At 45.1% G+C, this 23,569-nt stretch overlaps 2 protein-coding genes across 3 annotated transcripts in view; both read left to right on the top strand.

Annotated features, from left to right (window-relative positions):
• Positions 1 to 511: 511 nt before the first annotated feature.
• On the top strand, positions 512 to 10,890 carry ptpn2a (protein tyrosine phosphatase non-receptor type 2a). The gene is made up of 9 exons (XM_068755965.1): positions 512 to 682; positions 1,516 to 1,606; positions 3,859 to 3,959; positions 4,121 to 4,219; positions 4,638 to 4,775; positions 5,414 to 5,623; positions 7,309 to 7,473; positions 8,250 to 8,452; positions 9,292 to 10,890. The coding sequence occupies exons 1-9, from the start codon at positions 626 to 628 to the stop codon at positions 9,479 to 9,481; spliced, it is 1,254 nt and encodes a 417-aa protein (XP_068612066.1). The 5' UTR covers positions 512 to 625; the 3' UTR covers positions 9,482 to 10,890.
• Positions 10,891 to 11,592: 702 nt separating this feature from the next.
• The window catches only part of cep76 (centrosomal protein 76), an 11,993-nt gene continuing 16 nt past the window's right edge, over positions 11,593 to 23,569 (top strand). The window contains exons 1-13 of one of the 2 annotated variants that reach the window (XM_068759883.1): positions 11,593 to 11,655; positions 12,724 to 12,879; positions 12,997 to 13,081; positions 13,167 to 13,391; positions 13,477 to 13,662; positions 14,248 to 14,345; positions 14,496 to 14,624; positions 19,152 to 19,346; positions 21,800 to 21,966; positions 22,282 to 22,441; positions 22,751 to 22,924; positions 23,053 to 23,270; positions 23,347 to 23,569. The exon at positions 23,347 to 23,569 is cut by the window's right edge and continues 16 nt beyond it. In XM_068759883.1, coding sequence (XP_068615984.1) covers positions 11,593 to 11,655; positions 12,724 to 12,879; positions 12,997 to 13,081; positions 13,167 to 13,391; positions 13,477 to 13,662; positions 14,248 to 14,345; positions 14,496 to 14,624; positions 19,152 to 19,346; positions 21,800 to 21,966; positions 22,282 to 22,441; positions 22,751 to 22,924; positions 23,053 to 23,270; positions 23,347 to 23,485 — 1,995 coding nt within the window. In that variant the 3' untranslated portion in view covers positions 23,486 to 23,569. Of the gene's footprint in view, positions 11,656 to 12,723; positions 12,883 to 12,996; positions 13,392 to 13,476; positions 13,663 to 14,247; positions 14,346 to 14,495; positions 14,625 to 19,151; positions 19,347 to 21,799; positions 21,967 to 22,281; positions 22,442 to 22,750; positions 22,925 to 23,052; positions 23,271 to 23,346 lie in introns of both variants that reach the window. The other variant, XM_068759882.1, reaches the window with a different exon arrangement.

The raw sequence follows: 23,569 nt of genomic DNA, 5'->3' as shown, positions 1-23,569 counted from the left end.
GTGCCTTAATTTCTGAGAATATTGGGATTTATTCATAATTAATTGAGCAAATTTGTTGCAATAAGTTTAAACACATGTACTCAATTCAATACATCTCAAAATAAAAGGCAAAGAAAAAAAATTGTAACTGTGTTTTACATTTGAGGTTTTCATTTTGATTTTTATGCCACTCAATATTGGTTCCTTTTTTTTTTTTTTTACACTTTTTTCATTAAACGTTCAAAGTAACATTAGTATTGCTGGGATTCTAATATTTACAAATACATTTTTTAACAGAGACTGTTATGCCGTTTTACATTATCCTATTTATGGTATTGTGAAAAGAAGAAAGAATTAAAATACTAAAATAATTTTGGATATCTTTTAAAACCAGCTATACGATAAAACAAATCAAGTTTACTTCAAGAGTAAGTATTTAAACATATAAATAAACCAGAAAACGAGGTCTCGGTCCTTGGAGATGAAACCGTATCTGGCAACCCGCGCAGGCACGCAGCGCAGCAGCGGGAGACTCCCCGGGGCGGTCAGGCTGCTGATCGGCGTGATGGCTCACCGAAAGGAGTAACCCGCTGAACGGCTGCGCACCGATCACCCGGAAAGTGCCGCTGGACGCTAAACACAAACAATGGAGCGAGAATTCGAGGACATCGATTCGTCCGGGAGGTGGAAAAACCTTTACAACGTAAGTCTGGATATTTGGGCCTCTCGTGTTTCTATCACGATCCGTTGCTAACTTGCTCGGCTAGCCCGCTAATTTGCTAGCTAGCCTGCTACACATCTTTCCCGGTATTTGTGTTGCTCTGTGCCGCTCGTTTAATGTGATATCCTCAAGCATGTCGTGTAATAGGATGCTCCGTGTTCGGTGGAGAGGCCTGATAACTTAATAGTTGGTGTTACAAACATTAATCGCGGACTTCCGTAGCTCCGCAGCGCGCGGTCTCCGCTAGCTCGGCTAGCAGGCTAGCTAGCAGACATCAGCTCAGCCGCACTTCCTCACAACTCGAAACGACTTCCACAGAAAAACGCGTGCGTTTTACGGCCAACCGGCCGACGGAGGCCGGCACGAAGTGTATTTACGGATTAATTTATAATCCGTTAGGCGGCTACCAATCACCAACCCAAAGATGGCTAGCTAGCTGTTTTGTTGCTAACAGACATGATTTGGATTTTGGAAGTTTAACAGTAACGCGCGCTAACACAGCTAAAACGTGAACGATCAGTATTTCAGATAAATACTCCATGTTGTCATAGCAACGCGGCGAAATGTATATGTATTTAATTGTCTCAAACGACAAAGAGTGTAGGAGTTAAAACTGACTCGACTTCTGCAACTGAGTAGAATCAGCCAGGAATACTGGAGGAAAGGAAGTCATTTGGGAAATGGCCAGAACGAAGAGCCCAGTGGTGACGTCAGAGCTGTAGGCACGGCCAGCCCCCACGGCAGCGAGCAGGTGTCACGTGACCAGTGCAACATATATGATGTGATGCCTTGAAACGTCTCTCTGTCTCCACCAGGAGATCCGTAACCAAGCCAGTGAGCATCCTCATAAAGTGGCCAAGCTTCCAGCAAATCGCAGCTTGAACCGCTACAGAGACGTCAGCCCCTGTGAGTTTAACGAAAGTTTAATTATTAGTCAGTTTAACGTGGAACGTTTATTATTAGTGAGTTTAACGTGGAACGTTTATTATTAGTGAGTTTAACGTGGAACGTTTATTATTAGTGAGTTTAACTTGGAACGTTTATTTATTAGTGAGTTTAACGTGGAACGTTTATTTATTAGTGAGTTTAACGTGGAACGTTTATTTATTAGTGAGTTTAACGTGGAACGTTTATTTATTAGTGAGTTTAACGTGGAACGTTTATTTATTAGTGAGTTTAACGTGGAACGTTTATTTATTAGTGAGTTTAACTTGGAACGTTTATTTATTAGTGAGTTTAACGTGGAACGTTTATTTATTAGTGAGTTTAACGTGGAACGTTTATTTATTAGTGAGTTTAACGTGGAACGTTTATTTATTAGTGAGTTTAACGTGGAACGTTTATTTATTAGTGAGTTTAACTTGGAACGTTTATTTATTGGGGAGTTTAACGTGGAACGTTTATTTATTGGGGAGTTTAACGTGGAACGTTTAATTATTGGGGAGTTTAAAGTGCAACGTTTAATTATCAGCGAGTTTAACGTGGAACGTTTAATTATCAGCGAGTTTAATGTGGAACGTTTAATTATCGGGGAGTTTAACGTGGAACGTTTAATTATTGGGGAGTTTAAAGTGGAACGTTTAATTATTGGGGAGTTTAACGTGGAACGTTTAATTATTGGGGAGTTTAAAGTGGAACGTTTAATTATTGGGGAGTTTAAAGTGGAACGTTTAATTATTAGCGAGTTTAACGTGGAACGTTTAATTATTGGGGAGTTTAACGTGGAACGTTTAATTATTGGGGAGTTTAAAGTGGAACGTTTAATTATTGGTGAGTTTAACGTGGAACGTTTAATTATTGGGGAGTTTAAAGTGGAACGTTTAATTATTAGCGAGTTTAACGTGGAATGTTTAATTATTGGGGAGTTTAAAGTGGAACGTTTATTTATTAGTGCGTTTAACGTGGAACGTTTAATTATTAGCGAGTTTAACGTGGAACGTTTATTTATTAGCGAGTTTAATGTGGAACGTTTATTAGTGAGTTTAACGTGGAACGTTTATTTATTGGGGAGTTTAACGTGGAACGTTTAATTATTAGCGAGTTTAACGTGGAATGTTTAATTATTGGGGAGTTTAAAGTGGAACGTTTATTTATTAGTGCGTTTAACGTGGAACGTTTAATTATTAGCGAGTTTAACGTGGAACGTTTATTTATTAGCGAGTTTAATGTGGAACGTTTATTAGTGAGTTTAACGTGGAACGTTTATTTATTGGGGAGTTTAACGTGGAACGTTTAATTATTGGGGAGTTTAAAGTGCAACGTTTAATTATCAGCGAGTTTAACGTGGAACGTTTAATTATCAGCGAGTTTAATGTGGAACGTTTAATTATCGGGGAGTTTAACGTGGAACGTTTAATTATTGGGGAGTTTAAAGTGGAACGTTTAATTATTGGGGAGTTTAACGTGGAACGTTTAATTATTGGGGAGTTTAAAGTGGAACGTTTAATTATTGGGGAGTTTAAAGTGGAACGTTTAATTATTAGCGAGTTTAACGTGGAACGTTTAATTATTGGGGAGTTTAACGTGGAACGTTTAATTATTGGGGAGTTTAAAGTGGAACGTTTAATTATTGGGGAGTTTAAAGTGGAAAGTTTAATTATTGGTGAGTTTAACGTGGAACGTTTAATTATTGGGGAGTTTAAAGTGGAACGTTTAATTATTAGCGAGTTTAACGTGGAATGTTTAATTATTGGGGAGTTTAAAGTGGAACGTTTATTTATTAGTGCGTTTAACGTGGAACGTTTAATTATTAGCGAGTTTAACGTGGAACGTTTATTTATTAGCGAGTTTAATGTGGAACGTTTATTTATTAGTGAGTTTAACGTGGAACGTTTATTTATTAGCGAGTTTAACGTGGAACGTTTATTTATTAGTGAGTTTAACGTGGAACGTTTAATTATTAGCGAGTTTAACGTGGAACGTTTATTTATTAGCGAGTTTAACGTGGAACGTTTATTTATTAGCGAGTTTAACGTGGAACGTTTATTTATTAGCGAGTTTAACGTGGAACGTTTATTTATTAGCGAGTTTAACGTGGAACGTTTATTTATTAGCGAGTTTAACGTGGACCGTTTATTTATTAGCGAGTTTAACGTGGAACGTTTATTTATTAGAATCATGAAGTCTGTGTATCTACCCATCTGTCTCTCTGGTTTCAGATGACCACAGTCGGGTGAAACTTGTAAACTCTGAGAACGACTACGTCAATGCAAGTTTAGTCATGGTGGAAGAAGCTCAAAGGGCTTACATCCTTTCACAGGTGCGTTGTTGTACAACGGAAGGCTGCATACTTATGTTTTGTGTATTTATGTGGAGTCAGAAAACACACAGCATTGTTTGTCCTATTTGTCTTTGGTGGGCTTTTGACAGTCTCAACATGTTTTCTTCCGCTGTGGACATTTCTGTCCCGTGCTTCCACAGGGGCCTTTGAGGAACACATGTGGTCATTTCTGGCTGATGGTTTGGGAGCAGTGTTCCAAAGCGGTGATAATGCTCAACAGAGTCATTGAAAAGGGATCTGTGAGTAAACACAGGAGTCTTCTATGACATTCAACATCCATGCAAACCAGACGAGCAACAAAACACGCGCATTTCAGGGCTTTAGAATTGCCCCAGAATTCTTTCTCTGCCCCATCAAGACTGAGACTTGGATATTTTGCAATGCTTTTTGGCAACTAGCTGTTCATGACTTGTGGAAACAAGCTGCCAAGTTATATAAGGTGTAATAATAGTACTGCTGTAATTACCCCGAGGGGAAGTACCAGTGAAAAGTGTTGCTTAACTTGGATCATTGTTGATATGGCTTGATAAATATGAGCTCCCTGAATGCAAGGCGTTTCTCTTTAATGAACTCTGAACACAGCGATGAGACGTCTGGTTCTCCAGAACCGTGCGAGCATGTGGGTTCAAAGGGAGGGACTTCATTTTGTCTTGGCAGGAAAAGTGTGCCCAGTACTGGCCCACCGCAGAGGAGCTCCGGATGTCCTTCACAGACACGGGGTTCGTCGTCAGGCTGCTGTCTGAGGAGGACCAATCCTACTTCACGACTCGAGTCCTAGAACTGCAGAACACAACCGTAAGCACGAGACACGGACAACTGGATCGGGAGCGCTTTAGCTCACGCAGATTTCAATTCTATTTCGTTAGCGCCAGATCCCAACAGAAAGTCATCTCAAGGGACTTTACAGGAGTAGCAGGGAAAGACAGAACCCAACTTGACCCACGAGAGCAAGAACTTTGGCAACGGAGGCAAGGAAAAACTTCCCCTCAACAGGCAGAAGCCGTGGCCAGAACCTAGGCTCATGGTGGACGGCCATCTGTCTGGAGCAGCTGAGGGGAGAGAGAGAGAATGTAACATCTAGGCTGCTGAACAAGATCGTGACTAAAGAGCTGCTATGTAAATGCTAATGCTAGCGATGGGGACATCAGTGTTGAGGGACACAGGTCCAGGTTCTGCAGCACCACAGACAGAAGGACCTGCAGACAGAGACAGGCAGACTGAGAGAGGAATTTTCAGGGCAGCCACTAACTCTGAATATTAGCCACCCAGTCTGACTCTGAACTTGTTTTTCTTTGTCGCTGTAATGGTTGCTAAATCTCCACTTCGGGCGTGACCGTAACGAGCTGATGGGTGCTGCAGGTTCATCATGACGATTTCTATCTGCTGTGTGCGATGCTCAAATCATTGCCAACATGACCCGTTGTGTGTTCTAGACCGGAGAGTCGAGGGAGATCTACCACTTTCACTACACCACTTGGCCTGACTTCGGTGTCCCAGAATCCCCAGCTTCCTTCCTCAACTTCCTGTTGAAGGTTCGGGAGTCCGGCTCGTTGGGACGGGAGCATGGCCCCTCTGTGGTGCACTGCAGCGCGGGGATCGGGCGCTCCGGGACCCTGGCCTTGGTGGACACCTGCTTGGTCCTGGTGAGGAGAGGGGAAGGGAATGTTGGCTAATGTAGGAGTTTGACTTGCAACAGCACTCGTGAGATTCAAGTTGGGACACGAGAGAGATGTTATGATGGTGCCTCGTGACGGCTGGAAGGGGAGCCGTCGGGGCATGTCCGTGTTCAATGCACGAGCAGTTTGCCCTGCTCACTTTATTTTCTGTGCCATCCATTGGTGGGCTTAAGTAGAGTGGAGGGAATTTCCCTATTGGATGGGATTCCACAATGTGATTACACGCCGACATCACAACATTATTATTATTACTGATTCACTTGAGTGCTTCATGTGGTGACGACACATAATGATGCAGATAAACATGGGCTTAGATTGGCTGGGGCGGGACCCCCACCTTGAGGGGGGCGGACTCATGGACATAGAAAGACACGGACGCGGAGGGCGGCCCTTTGTTCGGACCTGAGACTCACACACGGAGCAGGATCGAACCTCAGCGCTGATATCTGAACCAACTTGTATTGATCTGCATGTTATATAAATATCTTAATCATGACCCAAATCCTCTTTATTGACCACGCATCCACGCGGAGAACAAGAACCGGGGAGGGTTAAGGTAAACTCTAACAAGAGCGTAATGTAGATATTCAGCACAGCACAGGTCCAGGCCCGTCCAAAGTGTGCCAGCGATCATCCGGACAAGCCAAAGAGGATTGGGAGAATGTCATGTGGTCAGGTGGAACCAAAATAGAACTCTCTGGTATAAACTCCACTCGCTGTGTTTGGAGGGGGAGAATGCTGAGCTCGATCCTGAGAACCCCCATACCCACCGTGGACCGTAGGGGTGGAGCCATTGTGATCCGTATTGAGGGTGGGATGAATGGGGCCGTGTATCGGGAGATTTTGGGCAAAAACCTCCTCCCATCAGTGAGAGCATTGAAGAGGAAACACGGCGGGGTCTCCAATCACTGGATCCCTAATGTTTGGCCCACCGAGGCTATTTATACAAATAGACTGTAAGATTCATACGATGTCATTTCCTGGATGTGTTTCTCCACATTCCGTCTCTCCCAGATGAAGCGTGCCTATGATGAAAATTACAAACCTCATCTGTTTAATTGAGATCATTTAATTGGCTGCCAAATACTTACTTGCCCCACTGCGTGTTGAAAATGCTAACACCAATGTTGGTACCCCTGTTGGAGAAGCTAATAAAGATGTTAGTCTGTCTTTGACGAAGCCGACACCGAAGTCAGTCGGCTGTTCGCCCACACCAGGGTTATAATAGTTTTGGATTTTTAATTATAGTTTAGTTTTAGTTAGTTTTTGTTAACTATAATAACCCTGGCCCACACTGATATTAGTCTGTGTTTGAGAAGCTGACGTTTGGACTCTGGTCCACGATGCCTCCGACTCACCAAGGATCCACTTGAACATCGCTTCCTGTTCAGTTTGACTAAATGAAGAACCATTTACAGCATGCCACGGTCACGGGGAACGGTGCGTCTCCGTGGAGACCGAACACAATAAATGGGATCTGTGCTTGGTCCTGAGTACGACACCTGTGAAATGGTGAAACCGCCTGAGCATTTGCTCCCCATGCATCGTACATGCAGCTGCGTGTGAGCGTGGGTCGTGCTGTGCGATGTTTAGTGAATGCGTGCACCTTATTGGTCGTCATTATATTCTGAAGACTTTGGTATGCTTTTCAGATGGACAGGAGGAAGAACCCATCATCAGTGGACATACAGAAGGTGCTACTGGACATGAGGGAATATCGCATGGGCCTGATCCAGACTCCCGACCAGCTTCGATTCTCCTACATGGCCGTCATCGAGGGGGCCAAACTCATGCTGACGGACAGCTCTGCAGCACAGGTAGCCGGGACTCCAAACTGGGGGGTCAGACTGTTTTACAAATGTACAGTCGTCCCTCATTTTCCGCGGGGGTTACGTTCCAAAGACAACCCGCAATAAGTGAAATCCGCAATGTAGTGATCTTTATTTATTTTTTATTATACATGTACATAAATGTTTTAAGGCTGTAAAACCCCTCACCACACACTTTATACACGTTTAACAGTCAGGCATTAATCTAAATAGATTGTTTCAGTATTATAGAATGAAACCAAAGATCAGAACCTTTTCAGAACTAAACATTTGTTTGAGGAATATAAATATATAGTACGTACAGTAAACGCTTTCCTGTTAATAATGTTAAGGCGTGCAGGTTGAGGAAAGAGCCGCTTGGAGTGCAGAAGAACAAATATTCTACTCGTGCTGTCTTTAGCCTCTCATGCTGCTTTATTGGATAGCTTAGCACAGCGGAACGGCAGCGGCTACATGTATCAACAGGAAGAAACAAAACCCAAAAGGGACGTTCAAGTGCAAAAAATAAAATCTGAAAAATTGCATTAAAACTCTGCGAAGTCGCGGAAGATGAACCGCATTATATCGAGGGACTACTGTGCTCGGCTCGTTTGGGCTGCTGCACTGCGATGCCCATGAACATGTAGAAATATTGTTTATTGTATAGAGATCTAGTTGATGGGGCAAACGGGGATTGCTGCTTTGGTTATTGAGCTAAACGATTCTCAGTCCTCTTTGTCCTGCGCTGAAACAAAGCTTATAATCCTTTGTCTCATACTTTGAAGGAAAATAAGCAGAGTGTGATGTCCAGAGATGACTTGGAGCCAGATCTGCCCCCTCCTCCGCCGCCTCCACCCAGACTTCAAATCAACGACAGCAGGCCTAACGGCCAGGCTGGGCCCTGCTTGGAGCCTCAGGCCACTTCAGGGGACCCCCTGCCATCAGGAAAGCCAGCGAGCCAAGACCACCCCACGGAGACCTATGCACAGTAAGTCATGGCTCAAGAACGCCTTCCGTTCATTTTGACACCACAGTGTCGAAAACGCAGTTTAATAGTTTTTCCTTTTAGAGTTCTCCTTCCTGCACTTTTTTTGTCTTTCATTTCAAATGAATTCGTCATTGATTCATTGAAAGAATGAATCATTTGTATAATTTCCGTTGTATTGATTATTCGAGTCAGACGGGTGTTTTATTTTGATAAAAACTTCCCGGATTTTCTCCAACCAAACGATCGCCTGTGAATCTTCCTATAAATAAACCTGTATATCTGGAGCTGGTGTGTCGCTCCCTTTGATAGCCTGAAAGACTAATCTTAGCGCATCTTCTGTTAGCTCTCTGGTAAATGCTCTCCATGAGGCGCTGCCAGCTTAATTAATCATGTAACTAATTAACTCATTGAGTGCCAGCCATTTTCGGCTCAGCTATATGCTGCCCCGCAGAATATTCTTATACCAAATGAAGGATTAAACTCTTTTCTCTCATCATGAGAAATTGTGTGTTCCTACCGTTTCTCGTTCTGGAGTTATCGACCGTTGAAGAGAGACAGATTTCAATGTCGGTGTTGGCCGTGAATGTTTGGGTTACAAAAAACGTCTTTAGACGTTAATGGCACTGAATGGGTTAACATGTTGAAGACATTGTTGTACGGGACTAGTTAAGTTTAACTAGTGTTAGTCTGATAATCATTGTCTTACATTTCTAACCATTTAGGTGCGTCCTAAAGCAGCGTGTGATGCCAGTAGGTCTTCACATGCACATGATGGGACGTATTGCATTGCAGCTCTGTAACAAGCGTTTCTCTGGCTCCGAACACGCTGTCGTTTTCAGTGAGAGAAAGCGCCACCGTGAGGACAAGGCTGCCAGCGTATCGCAGAAGGTCCAGCAGATGAAGCAGAGACTGGCCGATTGTGAGCGGAAGCAGCAGAAGTGGCAGTACTGGAGACCCCTCCTCCTCAACGCTGGGGCCGGGGCGGCGTTGGCCGCCGGCCTGCTGGTGTGCTGGATGTACACGCAGTGAAACGGCTCCGAGTTACCCAGAACGGACTCCTATTTTGCACCAGAACCTGGCATCAGGTACCTCGATGGGTAGACTTGGATGGCAACGTGTGCGTAATGAGGGTATTTATTGCATAAGGTCAAAATGTGGGAACGCCAGATGAATGATTGTATATTTTTCATGTGAGATCTTAACAAAAATAGTAACATCTCAGGATCTTGGTGCCAGCACGATGATTTAGTTCCTTCTTGTCACTGTTGATGAATGTACTGTATCACAGAAAGAAACGCTCTGAAGGAGCGCTGCAGAGCAAAAAAGTTCACGTTTTTCTTCTTCTTTACCTGTAAAGACGAGGTTTGTCACTCATCCATAGGTAGATTTTACATTTCAACATAATAATCTTGGCCCTCCCTCCCATCATTCATTCATAGGAAGACTGAAAAGCCTCGGGGTCGGCTGTGGCATTTTTAAAGCTGTTTTTCTGCATCGTGCCTGCGTTGAGGTTTTCCAGAGTACCACTTGTTCTTCCATTCGTACCGGTATTCAGCAGGGCATCCCGGTACAGCCAGATATATATTTTTCTGTGACTGGACACTTCATGGCCTTGCTGAGGTAGCAAACCATTTTACTTCCTGTTTAAGAGTTTGTTTGTCATCTTTTATTGGGGGGGTGGATCACGTGAGCTGTTGGGTACGTGTATTTACCCACTGGATGGGTTTGTGCGTCTGTTCAGGTTATCCCGCTGTTGTTTTAGAGGAAGCCAAAGCAAAGCTGTCCGTTTTTAGATGGTAACGGCCAGTCAAGCTTAAAGATCAAACCTTGTATTCCCATGAAAGGGAATCTCTTTTTCTGTTATGCATACCTGACACTTGCATTATGTGTGACTTCATAATTTGGATCTGTGGCCTCACGCTGGTTTTCAAATGACTGGGACCAATCTAAAGCTGTTCCAGTGCGATCTGGAAGCTGGGACACGGCGCCTTGAGTTGGAGTCCAGACGGGAGAGTGTTGGCGTACGGTACACGTCTTTACCGGTTTGTTCGCTGTTTGAGAAAGCTTTAAATGTGCCTTGAATTGAAACGTGTGCTCCCAGATTTCCTAGCATGACCCGGATGGATCAAGGCACTGCCTGGTCTTTATGAACCGGAGGTGTGATCCGGGAAAGCGCACCAGAGCTGATTGCACGCCAAATGTCATTAGCATGTGCTGACTCATGGGATTGAATGGTATGTTGCTGACTAACTCGTTACCACTGTTTGATGTGGCATTTGGTCAGTTCTCATGTAACCCAGAAGACAAATGACCATAACATTCCATTCCTCCTCATTTTCCACCGAAGATTTCAGGAGCGTTTTGCACCCTGCTGTGTTGCAGTGAGAATGAGAAAACAAGGAATGCATATTAAAATAAAATCCTCATTTTCTACCAAACCCTGCTTGTCTGTCTGTTGGTATCGGTGTCTGGTGTCCGCAGCTCTTCCCGTCCCCGCACTGCTGTACTGTCCGGTCACAGGAGCGGAACCGACGCTGCCGGAGTGCAGGCCTCATCCGGATACCGGGTCGCTTCATTCTGGCCTGGCCGAGCGTTATACACGGAGTTCAGTAATGCGTTAGTGGAAAGAATGGGAGTTAAAATTAAAACAAGTTCATGTTTTGAATAAATAAACTGCTTGATTTAAAAAAAAAAAAAAAGGAAAAGAACTAGAGATACGAACGCTACTGTAATGGGGTCCTTTTGTTTTCGCCAATAGTGACTAATGTGTGGCGACCAACGCAGCGCCTAAATAATAATGCTAATATTAATACAATTAGAAGTACGTTACCACCCTCCAAGATAAAACTACTATTTGATAACATTACTCTTAATATATAATATTCTATTTTGGCACTTATTTGCTGAAAACACCGACTGGACGGCAGTAATTCCATCAGGCATCAGTGAAGCCGCCTTTCCCGCTTGCCTTTCCGCCACACAGTTTGAATGTGTCGTTTGACAGCAGTAAATATTGCTCAAACAAGAAAAGTACCGTAAATTACCGTTTATAATAGCACCCTATACCGACGTAGCTATCTCTATTTATTTTATTTTGTATTTTCCTTTCTCTAAGAAGTGTTTTATGAGCAGTAACTGTAATGTCTCTGCCTCCGGAAAAAGCTTCCGAGCTCAAGCAAATAATTCACAACCATCTGCTGAAGGTGAGCGAACGACGAGGCTTCATCCAGCCTGCGAAGCGACTGTCCCGGAACCGTGCCCGGTTTCGTGTCGTAATTCTTAACGGAGTTGCTGACCCGGAACCGTGTCTGGTTTCGTGTCGTAATTCTTAACGGAGTTGCTGACCCGGAACCGTGCCCGGTTTCGTGTCGTAATTCTTAACGGAGTTGCTGACCCGGAACCGTGTCTGGTTTCGTGTCGTAATTCTTAACGGAGTTGCTGACCCGGAACCGTGTCTGGTTTCGTGTCGTAATTCTTAACGGAGTTGCTGACCCGGAACCGTGCCTGGTTTCGTGTCGTAGTTCTTAACGGAGTTGCTGACCCGGAACCGTGCCTGGTTTCGTGTCGTAATTCTTAACGGAGTTGCTGACCCGGAACCGTGCCTGGTTTCGTGTCGTAATTCTTAACGGAGTTGCTGACCCGGAACCGTGTCTGGTTTCGTGTCGTAATTCTTAACGGAGTTGCTGACCCGGAACCGTGCCTGGTTTCGTGTCGTAATTCTTAACGGAGTTGCTGTCCCGGAACCGTGCCTGGTTTCGTGTCGTAATTCTTAACGGAGTTGCTGACCCGGAACCGTGCCTGGTTTCGTGTCGTAATTCTTAACGGAGTTGCTGACCCGGAACCGTGCCTGGTTTCGTGTCGTAGTTCTCGACACTGTGACCCCGCGGCTGGGTTCGAGTCATTTCCTGGCGGGGCAGGATGTCTGAACGGTGCTAGAAAGGAAGGGGACGGATTGATAATCGAACTGTAACTTCCAGAATGATTTTGGGGTTTATTGAACGTGTGCATAACTTCCAGGGTTAGCGTTGAAGTTTTTCCTTTATCTTTTTGGTTTGTTTTATTTTATGTTGACCATGATCTGTGTCTACGACCATGTTTTCATGTCGTCCTGCATTTCCACTGCGAGCGGGAACGCTTTGCTCGTGTTGCACCATTATGACTCGCCGTGTCTCTACTAACCGTCCTTGTGAAGCGGTGTCATCGTCCTGCTGGGACTGTTCTGGAGACACGCCGGTCATCCAGGTGTCCGTCTTGTCTTCTCGGGGTAACAGATGGACATCCACGGGAAGATCCGGGAGGTACTGGCTGCGACGCTGAGCGATCACAGAGGTCACGCACAGCGACCTCTGTCTGAGGCTGATTTGGTGCAGGCTCTGCAGCGCCGAGGCATCGTCGACGATATGATGAGGAACCTACACGTCACGCAGGTTGCACAGCGCCTTTCCTAAATGCATTCAGTTTGAATTTCAGCTCCTCCGTTTGTGCGCCGTACGAGTCACCTGCTGACCGTTTGGATCTGCTGGCGTGTTGCTCGGTTCTGGTAGGAAGTGCCCACAGAGAAGGACACAGAATCTCCTCCAAGGCCTGCCGTTCACTTTGTCGACAGGAATATGACTCGTCTGGAAAAAGGTCAGACGCATCCTCGACTCATCCATGCGAGCCTCGCAGCCCGTTTGCCACGTTTGTAGTGAGGACGTTGTTCTTGTTCCTTCAGCCAACATTGACCCGTCGAGGCGGTACCTGTATCTGCAAGTGCTCGATGGCAAGGCCTTTCTGGAGCACCTCCAGGAGCCCGAGCCTTTACCTGGCCAGGTGTGCTCCACCTTTATGCTCTACCTTCATTTCCGCAACCAGAGGTTTCGCTCCAAGCCAGTTCCCTGTGCCTGCGAACCTGCCCTGAGGGAGGGCTTCCTCCTGGAGGTCCACAGAAGTGGTCTGGGTATGTGTCGGCTCGGTCAGGACCAACAGCCCTCCAGCTGTTGCGATTGGTTCTTTATGTCTTTGTGTGCTAACCGACACGGCAGGGGAGGGCAGTAAAATGGCAGATGCAACCAGCATGCTTTCCATGAGTGACCCCGTTCACCTGGTGCTGATCCGGACGGACACCTCCAGTGAGACGACACTGGTGTCGTCCTACTTCCTGGACTGGAGGATCGTCCTCGGCTCGCCCAGTGGGAAGACCTGCCTGGCGCTGGAGCTGATGGGAGTTGGTGAGGAAGCGTTATTCTACTGCAGCTGCGGTTAACAATTATAAATCATTAGTTTATTAAAACAATGAATGATCTGAAGACATAGATCTCCTCTCTCTGACCACAAGTAACATTTGTCACAAAAAGTTCCCCTTCAGTGACATAAATCAAGTTTAATGATCATCCAGTGAGCACTGATAGATCATCAATAGTTAGCTAAAAACCACCTGAGCTCTGATTTGCCCCATAGATTCCAGGCCTTCTTTTTGCAGCCGATCAACCGAGTGCCAGTTAAAACCTTTGGTTTGATCGCATTCCAAAAGTTGATCCTCCTGAGTTGTGAAACAATCACCTGAACAAACAAAGACAAAATAGCAATTACAGAATGAAAACCAGAGTCGAGCAGCAGCGTTTCACTTCCTTCCTGTCCAATCCAGGATCTCTGGACTTCATTGAGGGCTAATATGGACCAGAAAGGGAAACAATAAAGTCCTCTTTCGTGTGTGCTAACAGTAAATCAGCGTATACTTGAGACATCTGCAGTCTTTCTGTCTGCAGCTCCCACGGGTGCCGTTGCCTTTCAGCGATATCTCTGTGTCTCACCAGGAAGTGAATCCAAAGTTCCAGCTGGTGTTTTGACTGTCAGTCTGGAGTTCTACCCTCCAATCACAGAGGCTCTGAGTGCTGACATCATCAGCACGCAGGTCAGGACACCGGAGAGTCTTTATTCCGGTCCTCTTAAACCACCGGTGAATCGTGAACGCAGGAATCAATCAAGGACGCTGAGAATCTCTTAGTGTTGACATGAGATCAGATTTCGTGTGTGAACTCACATCAGCGCGTTTCTCATTCAGCAATCCCTGGAGAGGCAGCGGACGGCGGAGAAGGAGAGACTCTTTCTAGTTTATGCCAAACAGTGGTGGAGGGAGTTCCTCGAGATCCGCCCGTCGCACCAATCCAAAATGGTGAAGATCTTTGCACAGGTTGGCCTGAGTTGATACGTTATGGGAGGTGAAGGATGTAATTCATCTGATATTTGGGGTTAAAGCTTCAATTCAGCAGTTTCTTCACAGCAGTAGACATTTGGAGAGAAATAGGTTGCATATACAGGCGCTGCTCTTAGAATGAGAATATCATGAAAACGCTGCTCATAGAATTAGAATATCATGAAAACGCTGCTCATAGAATGAGAATATCATGAAAACGCTGCTCATAGAATGAGAATATCATGAAAACGCTGCTCATAGAATGAGAATATCATGAAAACGCTGCTCTTAGAATGAGAATATCATGAAAACGCTGCTCATAGAATGAGAATATCATGAAAACGCTGCTCATAGAATTAGAATATCATGAAAACGCTGCTCATAGAATGAGAATATCATGAAAACGCTGCTCATAGAATTACAATATCATGAAAACGCTGCTCATAGAATGAGAATATCATGAAAACGCTGCTCATAGAATGAGAATATCATGAAAACGCTGCTCATAGAATGAGAATATCATGAAAACGCTGTTCATAGAATGAGAATATCATGAAAACGCTGCTCATAGAATTAGAATATCATGAAAACGCTGCTCATAGAATGAGAATATCATGAAAACGCTGCTCTTAGAATGAGAATATCATGAAAACGCTGCTCATAGAATGAGAATATCATGAAAACGCTGCTCATAGAATGAGAATATCATGAAAACGCTGCTCATAGAATGAGAATATCATGAAAACGCTGCTCAGAATGAGAATATCATGAAAACGCTGCTCTTAGAATGAAAATATCATGAAAACGCTGCTCATAGAATGAGAATATCATGAAAACGCTGCTCAGAATTAGAATATCATGAAAACGCTGCTCATAGAATGAGAATATCATGAAAACGCTGCTCTTAGAATGAGAATATCATGAAAACGCTGCTCTTAGAATGAGAATATCATGAAAACGCTGCTCATAGAATGAGAATATCATGAAAACGCTGCTCAGAATGAGAATATCATGAAAACGCTGCTCTTAGAATGAGAATATCATGAAAACGCTGCTCATAGAATGAGAATATCATGAAAACGCTGCTCATAGAATTAGAATATCATGAAAACGCTGCTCATAGAATGAGAATATCATGAAAACGCTGCTCTTAGAATGAGAATATCATGAAAACGCTGCTCTTAGAATGAGAATATCATGAAAACGCTGCTCATAGAATGAGAATATCATGAAAACACTGCTCATGGAATTAGAATATCATGAAAACACTGCTCATGGAATTAGAATATCATGAAAACGCTGCTCATAGAATTAGAATATCATGAAAACGCTGCTCATAGAATTAGAATATCATGAAAACGCTGCTCATAGAATTAGAATATCATGAAAACGCTGCTCATGGAATTAGAATATCATGAAAACGCTGCTCATGGAATTAGAATATCATGAAAACGCTGCTCTTAGAATGAGAATATCATGAAAACGCTGCTCATAGAATGAGAATATCATGAAAACGCTGCTCATAGAATTAGAATATCATGAAAACGCTGCTCATAGAATGAGAATATCATGAAAACGCTGCTCTTAGAATGAGAATATCATGAAAACGCTGCTCTTAGAATGAGAATATCATGAAAACGCTGCTCATAGAATGAGAATATCATGAAAACACTGCTCATGGAATTAGAATATCATGAAAACACTGCTCATGGAATTAGAATATCATTAAAACGCTGCTCATAGAATTAGAATATCATGAAAACGCTGCTCATAGAATTAGAATATCATGAAAACGCTGCTCATAGAATTAGAATATCATGAAAACGCTGCTCATGGAATTAGAATATCGTGAAAACGCTGCTCATGGAATTAGAATATCATGAAAACGCTGCTCATAATTAGAATATTATGAAAACGCTGCTCATAGAATTAGAATATCATGAAAACGCTGCTCATAGAATTAGAATATCATGAAAACGCTGCTCATAGAATTAGAATATCATGAAAACGCTGCTCATAGAATGAGAATATCATGAAAACGCTGCTCATAGAATGAGAATATCATGAAAACGCTGCTCATAGAATGAGAATATCATGAAAACGCTGTTCATAGAATGAGAATATCATGAAAACGCTGCTCATAGAATTAGAATATCATGAAAACGCTGCTCATAGAATGAGAATATCATGAAAACGCTGCTCTTAGAATGAGAATATCATGAAAACGCTGCTCATAGAATGAGAATATCATGAAAACGCTGCTCATAGAATGAGAATATCATGAAAACGCTGCTCATAGAATGAGAATATCATGAAAACGCTGCTCAGAATGAGAATATCATGAAAACGCTGCTCTTAGAATGAGAATATCATGAAAACGCTGCTCATAGAATGAGAATATCATGAAAACGCTGCTCAGAATTAGAATATCATGAAAACGCTGCTCATAGAATGAGAATATCATGAAAACGCTGCTCTTAGAATGAGAATATCATGAAAACGCTGCTCATAATTAGAATATTATGAAAACGCTGCTCATAGAATTAGAATATCATGAAAACGCTGCTCATAATTAGAATATCATGAAAACGCTGCTCTTAGAATGAGAATATCATGAAAACGCTGCTCATAGAATGAGAATATCATGAAAACGCTGCTCAGAATGAGAATATCATGAAAACGCTGCTCTTAGAATGAGAATATCATGAAAACGCTGCTCATAGAATGAGAATATCATGAAAACGCTGCTCATAGAATTAGAATATCATGAAAACGCTGCTCATAGAATGAGAATATCATGAAAACGCTGCTCTTAGAATGAGAATATCATGAAAACGCTGCTCTTAGAATGAGAATATCATGAAAACGCTGCTCATAGAATGAGAATATCATGAAAACACTGCTCATGGAATTAGAATATCATGAAAACGCTGCTCATGGAATTAGAATATCATGAAAACGCTGCTCATAGAATTAGAATATCATGAAAACGCTGCTCATAGAATTAGAATATCATGAAAACGCTGCTCATAGAATTAGAATATCATGAAAACGCTGCTCATAGAATTAGAATATCATGAAAACGCTGCTCATGGAATTAGAATATCATGAAAACGCTGCTCATGGAATTAGAATATCATGAAAACGCTGCTCTTAGAATGAGAATATCATGAAAACGCTGCTCATAGAATGAGAATATCATGAAAACGCTGCTCATAGAATTAGAATATCATGAAAACGCTGCTCATAGAATGAGAATATCATGAAAACGCTGCTCTTAGAATGAGAATATCATGAAAACGCTGCTCTTAGAATGAGAATATCATGAAAACGCTGCTCATAGAATGAGAATATCATGAAAACACTGCTCATGGAATTAGAATATCATGAAAACACTGCTCATGGAATTAGAATATCATTAAAACGCTGCTCATAGAATTAGAATATCATGAAAACGCTGCTCATAGAATTAGAATATCATGAAAACGCTGCTCATAGAATTAGAATATCATGAAAACGCTGCTCATGGAATTAGAATATCGTGAAAACGCTGCTCATGGAATTAGAATATCGTGAAAACGCTGCTCATAATTAGAATATTATGAAAACGCTGCTCATAGAATTAGAATATCATGAAAACGCTGCTCATAATTAGAATACCATGAAAACGCTGCTCATAGAATTAGAATATCATGAAAACGCTGCTCATGGAATTATAATATCATGAAAACGCTGCTCATAATTAGAATATCATTAAAACGCTGCTCATAGAATTAGAATATCATGAAAACGCTGCTCATAGAATTAGAATATCATGAAAACGCTGCTCATAGAATTAGAATATCATGAAAACGCTGCTCATGGAATTAGAATATCGTGAAAACGCTGCTCATGGAATTAGAATATCATGAAAACGCTGCTCATAATTAGAATATTATGAAAACGCTGCTCATAGAATTAGAATATCATGAAAACGCTGCTCATAATTAGAATACCATGAAAACGCTGCTCATAGAATTATAATATCATGAAAACGCTGCTCATAGAATTATAATATCATGAAAACGCTGCTCATAATTAGAATATCATTAAAACGCTGCTCATAGAATTAGAATATCATGAAAACGCTGCTCATAGAATTAGAATATCATGAAAACGCTGCTCATGGAATTAGAATACCATGAAAACGCTGATTTATTTCAGTAATGCTATTCAGAAAGCGAAACTTGAATATTATATTTATTCATTTCACACACAGATTTCTGTTCATATCTTTAAATGTTGCTGATTATAACTCATGAAAAGGAATGAACATTTTAAATCTGTGTGTAATGAAGGAATATGATATTTCCTGGACGGCGTTGCTGAAGTAAATCATGACATTCTGATTCTCTGAGCAGCAGCGTTTTACACTGACGCGGCTTCCTTCGGTGCTCGGTGCCTCTTCGGTGTGTTGCAGAGGCTGAATGCTGAACTCTTCTAATGTATATTTGTCTCCGTCCTGTCCACCGACTGTCTCTGCAGGATGAAAACGGCGTCAACAGGCCGGTGTGTTCCTATGTGCGTGTCCTGCGGGCGGGTCGGCTGCTGGAGAGTCCTCGGCAGGCGGCTCGCTTTGTCAGCCTCATGGCCCAGGAGAGGGCCCCGGTGGTGGGAGGAGGAGCAGGAGGCAAGCAGGAGCAGTGGTGCTCCTTACTGGCGTTCCTGAGCAGAGGGAAGGTGAGGAGGAGCGTTCTGAGTTCTTGGCAGCCGCATTAGGAGGACGTATTTTCAGGTCTGCCTGTTTGCAGGGTCAACGTTAGAGACATCGTTTCTTTACTTCCAGTATTCCTAATCAAGTGTTGGTGCAACGTAAATACCATAAATGCTTCTCTACATGCTGCCATAATCGTGGGGAAGACTCCTCAACGACGTCCACCACAAGGAGGGGGCGCCACAGAAGGTCTTCGTGGAGCGCTGCTTCAAACAACAAGCAACAGGGATGATAAAAGGCCTTCACAAGGACTGAGGCTCGAGTCAGAGCACGAAGAACCACCACAGGAAATGGACTCAGAGTCTCATTCATGGTGTCCTGAAGCAGAGACAACACCAGAAGGGTCTTTCCTGGGCTAAGGAGAAGAACTGGACCGGTGCTCAGCGGTCCAGAGCCCTTCAGATGAAAGCACGTTTTGCAGGAGCAGAATCAAAGCTGCTTAAAGGCCAGTGGGAGTGTCCACAGCCAGTGATGTCATCGGCTGGTGTGTCTACGTCCGTCTACCATCAGCCTGACTGTAATGTGTGACGTTAAAGCTGCAGATTCCTGCAGGCCTGTGTTCCTCCATCAGTCACAAAGAATCACCTGAACTTGGGTCGGCAGCGTTTACACTTCCTGAGTCAGACTGATGCCCCTCTCCTCTCCTCTCCTCTCCTCTCCTCTCCTCTCCTCCCCTCCCCTCCCAGATAGATAGATAGTGGGGAATTTCCCAGACCACCACAGGATAAATGTTCTCTGCGTCTCCTCTGAGGAACTGGCAGCACGACACAGAGCGGCCCTCGTCATCTCTGATTAATGAGTTTCATTCCAGGGAGTAAGTCCCCGGCGCTGCCGTCCATATTGGTGCTCCTGGGGAGCATCAATCATCCTGAGGAGCTAGCAGCCCGAGCCGGCAGCCCGAGCCGGCAGCCCGAGCCAGCAGCCCGAGCCAGCAGCCCGAGCCAGCAGCCCGAGCTAGCAGCAGCTCGAGCTAGCAGCCCGAGCTAGCAGCCCGAGCTAGCAGCCCGAGCCAGCAGCCCGAGCCAGCAGCCCGAGCTAGCAGCAGCTCGAGCTAGCAGCCCGAGCTAGCAGCCCGAGCTAGCAGCCCGAGCCAGCAGCCCGAGCTAGCAGCCCGAGCTAGCAGCAGCCCGAGCTAGCAGCCGTGGATCGTTTGAGGCCTGTGGAGCGTTTCCTCCTCGGCTGGCTTCTCTTGTCGTCTGAGAAGCCGCCTGCAGTCCAGTGAGACCCAGACATGCTACTAATGTTGAAAGGGACCGTTGGGGTGACCTCATCATCAGGGAGGAAGAGAGGACGACAGAAAATCAGCTCGTCCTGTCTGAATGTAAGGACACAGAACAAAAGGTCCAAACTGCTTCCAGTCACACTGGAATGATGGATCTGTTCTAAACCGGGTTCACACCTGAGATCTGTCCTAAACCGGGTTCACACCTGAGCTCTGTCCTAAACCGGGTTCACACCTGAGCTCTGTCCTAAACCGGGTTCACACCTGAGATCTGTCCTAAACCGGGTTCACACCTGAGCTCTGTCCTAAACCGGGTTCACACCTGAGCTCTGTCCTAAACCGGGTTCACACCTGAGATCTGTCCTAAACCGGGTTCACAACTGAGCTCTGTCCTAAACCGGGTTCACACCTGAGCTCTGTCCTAAACCGGGTTCACAACTGAGCTCTGTCCTAAACCGGGTTCACACCTGAGCTCTGTCCTAAACCGGCTTCACACCTGAGATCTGTCCTAAACCGGCTTCACACCTGAGATCTGTCCTAAACCGGGTTCACACCTGAGATCTGTCCTAAACCGGGTTCACACCTGAGATCTGTCCTAAACCGGGTTCACACCTGAGATCTGTCCTAAACCGGGTTCACACCTGAGATCTGTCCTAAACCGGGTTCACACCTGAGATCTGTCCTAAACCGGGTTCACACCTGAGATCTGTCCTAAACCGGGTTCACACCTGAGATCTGTCCTAAACCGGGTTCACACCTGAGATCTGTCCTAAACCGGGTTCACACCTGAGATCTGTCCTAAACCGGGTTCACACCTGAGATCTGTCCTAAACCGGGTTCACACCTGAGATCTGTCCTAAACCGGGTTCACACCTGAGATCTGTCCTAAACCGGCTTCACACCTGAGATCTGTCCTAAACCGGCTTCACACCTGAGCTGCTCACTGATTGACCTTGTTTGTTATGAATGAAGCGGGGCTGAGCTGAAGCTGAATGGCCTGTCTGTCCTCAGGGGGACTGATTTCATCGCTGTCTGTCCTCACGGGGACTGATTTCATCGCTGTCTGTCCTCAGGGGGACTGATTTCATCGCTGTCTGTCCTCACGGGGACTGATTTCATCGCTGTCTGTCCTCAGGGGGACTGATTTCATCGCTGTCTGTCCTCACGGGGACTGATTTCATCGCTGTCTGTCCTCAGGGGGACTGTGAGGACCACGCCACCCTGCTGTGCAGCCTCCTGCTGGGCTTCGGCCTGGATGCCTACGTGTGTGTGGGCACCAAAGCCAGGGGGACGCCTCACACCTGGGTCCTGACCCGCGGCGCTGATGGCAGCGCCACCTTCTGGGAGAGCCTGACGGCATGCAGGTCTGCTTTGAGTTGATTTGTTCCTGCTACTAGCCGTATAGCGTCTATGAGCATGCCATTTAGCTTCATGTGTTTGTCACTGAACAGCAACGTTCAGAGCTTTCAGGCGGAGTTTTCCTGTGAAGCTAAACGCTTCATCGCTTGTGTGTTCGCCTCCGGATCCCACGGGGGCGTGTCATCCGATCGGGGGTTTATCTTCATTGCCTTCGTTGGTTTAAATCTTGCAGGAGCTTTTCTCTGGAGCTCTGGCTCGTTTTTATAGCTCCCGTTTTATCCTGGAATAAAGGCCCAGCTTGTTTCTATATGTTTGGTCAGATATCTGCACCGAGCCATCGACCCTGATGCCCCGCCCCTGGCCCCCCAGCCCAAACCCTCCTCCCCGTACCGGACGGTGGGCTGCGCCTTCAACCATCACTCCTTCCTCGCCAACTGCCAGCCGTCCGACGCCGTGGAGCTGTGTGTCTTTGACTTCCAGGTGACTGGAACACCCATGATCCTTTGCTGCTGAATCGTAGAGTTGCTGTTCACGTCTGTTTCGTTGTTTATTGTCACTATTCAGGTTCGGGGCTTCACTATGAAAATCTTAATTGTCAAAAAGCTTTGAACTGTCTCGACGCTCTCGTCACATGGACAGTGGAGTTGTGAGGCAGGGCAGAAAATCTGCACCAGTGGCCTTCAATAGCAACTCCTGTCCTGCCATGGTGCCTTAAAGCAAGGCAGCGAACCTCCAGTAGCTCCACTCTGGGATCTGAAAGCCTCAGCAGTGAAATCTCTTTCCCTTCAGAATCAGTGTCGATGGAAGGCCATGAGCGAGGAGGCTCTGAAGTCTGTCTGCACGCCGGGCTCCACCGCCTCCCTGCCCCCGTTGCCCCCCCTCTGTGCCCCCAGTCTGGATCCTGCTGCCGCCAGCAATCACCTGGAGCTGGAGTTACGCTACCTGGTGTCTGAGCACAGGAAGGTAAAGCATGAAGCAGAGAGTCGGGTCACAATGAATCAGTGCCTACCGCCGGTTCTGACAGACCTGCATGAAAGGTGTGTGTGTGTGTGTGTGGAATGAGAAACACAAACTCCGCCCCCCCCCTGCAGGACCTGGAGCTGGCGACTGTGTGGGACGATCACCTGTCCTACCTGCTGTCCTCGGCGCTGCTGGCCTATGAGCTGGAGCGCTGCACCGGCGTCTCCTGTGGCAACGAGGAGTTCCAGGACGCAGTGAGAAGGGCGGTGCCTGATGGACACACCTTCAAAGGCTTCCCCATCCACTTCCTGCACCGCAACGCTCGCAGAGCGTTCGCCACCTGCCTCAGGTGAGCCGGGTTCTGTTCTACGCACCCATATCTCTTCTGATTTCATGCTTTGCATCTCTTGTCACTTCCTGTGCAGGTCTGCATTCTGCGAGGAGATAGTGTGTTGCCGCGGCGACCACGTCAGGCTTGCGGTCCGTGTTCGCGTGTTTGCCTATCCGGAGAACGCGTGTGCTGTGTGGCTCATGTTTGCATGCAAATACCGCTCTGTGCTCTAGCCAGAGGTCAGAGGTCAGCTGCACACTCACTCTGTGTAGACGGACCCACAGAAGGAAGGCCAGCTGATTCTCAGGCTGCTCGTC

This window comes from Brachionichthys hirsutus, chromosome 3 (genome assembly GCF_040956055.1).
Source record: "Brachionichthys hirsutus isolate HB-005 chromosome 3, CSIRO-AGI_Bhir_v1, whole genome shotgun sequence".
NCBI lineage: Eukaryota > Metazoa > Chordata > Actinopteri > Lophiiformes > Brachionichthyidae > Brachionichthys > Brachionichthys hirsutus.
The sequence above is the reverse complement of the archived record's forward strand: the minus strand, read 5'-3'. Positions and strand labels throughout refer to the sequence as shown.